This window comes from Cottoperca gobio, chromosome 3 (assembly GCF_900634415.1).
Source record: "Cottoperca gobio chromosome 3, fCotGob3.1, whole genome shotgun sequence".
NCBI classification, from domain to species: domain Eukaryota; kingdom Metazoa; phylum Chordata; class Actinopteri; order Perciformes; family Bovichtidae; genus Cottoperca; species Cottoperca gobio.
This window is the reverse complement of record NC_041357.1, coordinates 2840001-2845629: the sequence shown is the minus strand read 5'-3', so window position 1 is coordinate 2845629 and position 5629 is coordinate 2840001. Positions and strand designations below refer to the sequence as shown.

Sequence of the window (5629 nt, the reverse complement as noted above, 5' to 3'; positions counted from 1 at the left end):
TTTGATGGTTTATCATTATTTAATCAAAATATTATAAGGGATCCATATGTGGTACTATTGATTTGACCATGAACGTCCAAGTTGTTCAAAGTAGAAATCTACGAGGCTTTGCTTCAAAGTGTCATCTTGTGTGACTCATTATTTCACAGAAATGTGTCAAGTACTTCTTCGATATCCTGACAGACAAACTTGACTGATAACATTCTGATCACAATCATCACAGACACATTGTTTTTTTTGGAAGTGCTTTATTTTTCACAGTTCTAAAGACAAACACTGAAATATGCATACTGTACGTGACTGAAACCACACTTATATACAAAGTGATGACTTTACAGCAACAGTGTTCCCACAAACAGCATAATGTGAAAATACAATGTTCAAATAATTATAAATAATAATTCATATCAATAAATACAATATGTACAAAATTGTTTTACTTGATACATTATTGTCTTATGATGATGCCTTGCTCCTACTGCACAACGCTGCATCAGTATTGTGTCCATGTTAAAGAAAGTCCAACACAACGCTGTGTGTGTGTGTGTGTGTGTGTGTGTGTGTGTGTGTGTGTGTGTGTGTGTGTGTGTGTGCTCATGTTAGGGGCCTCACATGCTCTGGTTTGAAGTAGACATAGGTGGAAGAGAAGTGCATCTGAGAGTCTATCCACCTGCTGGGGTCATGCTCCTCCAGCTGCTCCTCTGCCTCCTCTTCTTCACTGGATCCATCAACCTCATCTTCATCCGGGCCTATCTTCTCGGTGCTGTTTCCCCTCACACAAGACACATCTTGGGCCTCTGCATCCATCGAAAGGCTTGAGTGACATATGGTGCACACTCTCAAACACTTAGTCGGGTGAATGTGTCCGATTACCGCTCGCTTCTTGGAGCACGTGCCGCAGACCACAAAGCCGCATTTTCGGCAGTGGTGTCGACGCTGGGCCACGGAGAACTTGTTGGAGCAGCGCATGCAGACCGCAGAGGCCTGGTCGGGGATCCAGGTGACGGCGAAGGTGGCGCCGGGCCTGCAGCCGCCTTTCTGCAGCAGCCTGGACTTGCACTCCTCAATATGTTCGATCCAGGCTTGCTTCTCTTCATATGAGGTCGCTGCCACGTAGAAGGACTTGCGTGGTGTTCGGAACAACCATTGGTTTCTCATTTTCACACTGTCCTCCAAGTCCTCCAGCTGGATGTCCTCTGAAATGATGAAAACATGGTTTGTTAGGACAAGGTAACAAACGCAAAAACACCGATGGTCAACAAGCATGTGAGGCAGGAAAAGTTTCTTATGACTGCTTTGGCTCTTTGTTCTTATTCTTGTTTAGCTTTTTCATTGTGTGTCTGAGGTTTACTTTTTACTGTGAAAGCATTTCAAATCCCTAAACGTGATGAAACAATTAAGCCTAATCTTTCTCTATAGTCACCAGAGGAGTGTTTGTCTAGTTGGATCAAGTGTTCTAGAGAAGCAGATGAGTTGCTCACCTAAAGGGATGATCTGCTGCTTTTTGTTCCAGCGGCCGTTCAGAATGATGCTGCCGTACATCAGCATATCATTGAAGAGGAAGAAGACTTTATGCTGTGGCCCCCGGCGGCTCAGCTTCATCAGGCGGCCCTCTCCGATCAGAACCCGGCCTGGCTGGGACAGGGGCTTCCCCGATGGCCCAAATGAGTTCTCCACAGCGTGGATCCGCTCCAGGTTATCCTGATCAAAAGTTAGCTGATCCACCATGGTGTCCTTGTATGTAGTCAACAACAGTGATGTTGTCTGTGTGTTTTTGCTGCTAGTTCCACGACTCTGTCGGTGTGAGATGTTGTCATGTGTTCGTCTCGTCTCTCTGCTGAGACAAGCAGCTGTACAGAAGCATTTAAACCCTGAGGTCTTGACGCAATCGGACTTTCCAAAGTGAGTTCCGCTTTACTCATTATGCAAGATGTGAGAGGGCGGGACCTAAATTTGAATTCAGAGAAAGTCACAAAATAAATTCTAAAGGAGGAAATGACCATATTTATAGAATAGCAACATTTATAGAACCTAAATCACTCTATATTTTAAACATACATCATGTCTATTGACTGAATCTTTTTGACTCTCAGGTTGGACTTTAGGTGGAAATATTCTGACATGTGGCTTTCACATTTCCAGCTCATGGATGTATCTAGAGACAAATGCATATTTGTATTTCACCATGAACTCCATCATCAGTTATCACTTGAGTTCAAATGAAAAGTATTATAAACCTTTTAAACACCTGAGAAACACTATGTGCATATTGACTGAGGTTACACATGAGACAATCTGTGGCCACAAAATGAGGAACTGGAAAAATAAAGCAGCAAACTACTTCACCAAGAGTATTATTGACCTCCCAAGAGCTCACGTTTCATAAATAGGTGCAGTATTGTCAGGCTGGTGGAACAGCTGCAGGCAGACTGCCACATGCTGCCAACTCTTGTTTGTCATTTCTCATTGGGACATTCTGTTGCTTGATGTACATTCATTAAATCATTGTTTCTCCCAGAAGCTGGCTGGGAGTCAAACACAACAAGGTGCACACTTCTAGTCCCGACACCCAAGTCACACTGCGGTAAGCAGAGTTACGGTAAGTGGCGAACACACGCACACAAGAACATATTCTTACCAGTAAGAATAATTTAACCCTTTAAAGCCTAGCGAAGCCCCGATGCTACTCGAGACATGTTTCTACAAAACATTAAATACCTTCAGAATGTTTACGATAAAGACTAGCTTTAAATTGTGTCTGCACCGTGAGATTCTCAGCTTGCGATTGTGTGTGTGTGTCATCATGGCAACATGTGCTCCTGGAAACTCCTCCTGTAGCGGGAAGTTTACGTTGGAGTACTTTGTCAGGTGTGTATGTCTGTGACAGATTTGGTCAACGCCAAAACATTGCAACCGTGCAAGACAGTTGCAAAACTTTACAGGTGTGTGGTTGAAATCAATATGAAGGACGAGTTTACAGATGGATGTGATCCGAGCATGGGCGCCATTGGGCCCCCACGTACTGCCCCTGGCCTGATTTGGCGTCACAGCTGGCCCAGGACAGTATTCAATAAATGTTCTGTTACTCACTGAGGAAAAGGGCTTTTTGCACCAATCTTCGCACGGAGCTCCAAAATAACTTTTGACTTTTTCACATTGAATTTTTTTTAATTCCCTGGTTGACCATGGAGTCATCAACTAAAGAGGTATGGTATGCTCCTACAAAGGTAGTGCATGATGGTGTCAGGTAAATTAATCCTGATCTTCATTAATCCACACTGGAAAGACTATCACATGTATTTGTCCTACCTCAATCAATATGTATTACGACACTACGAATATGTTTCTGCACTATTATGTATTTTCTGCACAATTATGTATTTTCTGCACAACTATGTATTACAAACATAATAGGGGCACTTCCTCTTTAAGAGTAACAGGTCAACAAACCATCACTTCCGGACTGCTGACGGAGGAGCGTGTAGGCGCCAAACTGGGACCAATGAGGAGAAGGTCAACGCCTACTCCATGTATTAGATGCGAATTTTCAAATGTTTGGGCACACCTGGAGCGGAGCCGTGAGACCGTAACGATGGGGCTTTTTGAGCCATGCGGTCTATGGAAACGGCGACGCGAAATGTGTCCTCAGCTGAGAATATTTTCTTTGTTTGACTTATTGCGTTAAATAAATATATAGATTACATCAGGAGATTGCTGTTTTGATTCGACATTTAAGCTCCGAGTTCTTCAGCTTTTTCCTACCCTTTAATGGTGACTTTACACTGCACCAGAAAGAAAGATAAGGTTCCAGTAAATAATATGTAGAACACTTGATACTGGCAACAATATAAAACTATGTCCAGGCATTTTCTTTGTCTATGAAGGGTTAGCAGATGCATCCGTTGGAAGGATACACAGCTGTTCAGTTTTTAATCACTTACTTTATTAACATGAGCTGAGGGAAATGTTTTCTATTATGCAGATACGTTACAGGCCTGATTCACAGCGGACAGTTTGACTTGTCATAGTAAGAAAAGCACAGGTGTTACTAATAACATTAATGATGGCTCAGTTCTATTCATGTTCCCAGTGGGCCGACAGTGGGCCAGCAATCAGGACCCTGAAACTGAAGCAGCTAAATGGAATTCAGCCATCATTCATTTTATTATTTCCACCTGTGACATGTCATAATGTCATATAATCCATATATTCATGTACTTTACTTCAAATCAAACTACATCATTTCAGCAGTGTGGAGCGGTAACATTTAGATTTTTATAAAAGGATTCTTATTTAGAAAGATATCTGGGAGGTGTGAACAAAATGCCATCATAAACAGTGTAATCAACCGTGTGTCCTCAGATATATATTTTTGCCTTCACATGATGCAACAGAAACAAACCTGAAAATCTGGATTCTGCGGTCTTAATAATGATCACCTCTGTCTGCATGGCTCTCCAATGAACCCACAGAGTTACAGTATCTTTGAAATAGTACCCTGATGAAGACTCACTGGTCCAGCTCAGCAGCATATCTAACAACACGCTGGGGAGCGGGAGGTGTCAGAGGAACCAGCAGGTAAAGACAAGTAGTTCAGAACAGCAATTCAGGAAAGTACACAAAGTGTTTTTGCTTTTGTATTCAGTCAGGACAGTTTACAGTCCATCAAGTTTCACATATTCTGTTACAAAGAGGGTGCAGACAGACATTAGTGTAGTTACATCAAATGCTTTCTTTGCCCTCTACTGTCCAATATGCATTCCATATTAAAACTAAATGAGCTCAACAAACTAAACAGTGCTGTCGAACGACAGATATGTTCTCCATCTGGCTTCTTACATGAGCTAAATGTTATCAGTTCAATGACTCCCATTCACAAGAATAAATAAATACAATCTTCACTCTAGTCTGATCATACCTCTGAATAAAACATACCATCATTGAGAGCTTAAGACTGTTACAGCGTTACAGTTTGATTAGAGCACAACACCAGGAGAACTTTTGATGATACTTTTCTTTAAGGAGTATCAACATGTTTTGCAATTTTTTTTAATAAAATATAATTTTTGTATCAATGTAAAGCGGCCGTTAACAAAATACTATTTAAAATGATAGCACCCACTTTACTCTGGAAACATCGGATCAAACATTAGGTGAACAACTAGAAATATGACCAGGAACCTAAATGAAACGTGTACGTCGTCTGGTTAAGAGAAGCAGCTCCCCTCTGCAACACCACAGTACAACTTCACACGTCTCCAGAGTGACACGTCTTCTCTCGAGCAGATGTCACATTCTCCAGTTATTTCTTTCGTATCAATAATTTAATCTTATCTGCTTGTGGAAAATAAGTATCAGATTAAGTAGTCTACAGCTGTGTTTTCAATGAGTCAGATATGTATTTGCTCAACCTTTAGGTAATATAAATATTGAATCAGCAGATACCAAATATTAAAGGACTTGATTGGGCCATCCCTATAAATGTGTCCCCAATCACAAACTGCTGGACAAAGCTCCCGGCACAGAAAACATACAACTGTTTTCCCTGGCTGTGTCGTACTCCACATGACCCGAGTGTGCAAAATGGGTGGAGTGTCCTTTAAAATAAGGTGATGGCCATTTGTGAAAC

General features: G+C 41.7%; 2 protein-coding genes across 2 annotated transcripts in view; both read right to left on the bottom strand.

The window, feature by feature from the left end:
• Positions 1–237: 237 nt before the first annotated feature.
• plekhf1 (pleckstrin homology domain containing, family F (with FYVE domain) member 1) lies at positions 238–1836 on the bottom strand. The gene is made up of 2 exons (XM_029456568.1): positions 1482–1836; positions 238–1196 (listed from the first exon to the last, which is right to left on the bottom strand). The coding sequence occupies exons 1-2, from the start codon at positions 1726–1728 to the stop codon at positions 595–597; spliced, it is 849 nt and encodes a 282-aa protein (XP_029312428.1). The 5' UTR covers positions 1729–1836; the 3' UTR covers positions 238–594.
• Positions 1837–4497: 2661 nt separating this feature from the next.
• pop4 (POP4 homolog, ribonuclease P/MRP subunit) overlaps positions 4498–5629 on the bottom strand; it is a 7829-nt gene continuing 6697 nt past the window's right edge. The window contains exon 7 of the mRNA XM_029456579.1: positions 4498–5629. This exon is cut by the window's right edge and continues 223 nt beyond it. The gene's annotated coding sequence lies outside the window, so the exon portion shown is untranslated.

Excerpts from the sequence above, each read along its gene's own strand:
- plekhf1 (XM_029456568.1), bottom strand. The coding sequence starts at position 1,728 with ATGGTGGATCAGCTAACTTTTGATCAGGATAACCTGGAGCGGATCCAC. Across the intron at positions 1,197-1,481 it reads GCAGCAGATCATCCCTTTAG|AGGACATCCAGCTGGAGGAC; the intron begins GTGAGCAACTCA and ends TCATCATTTCAG.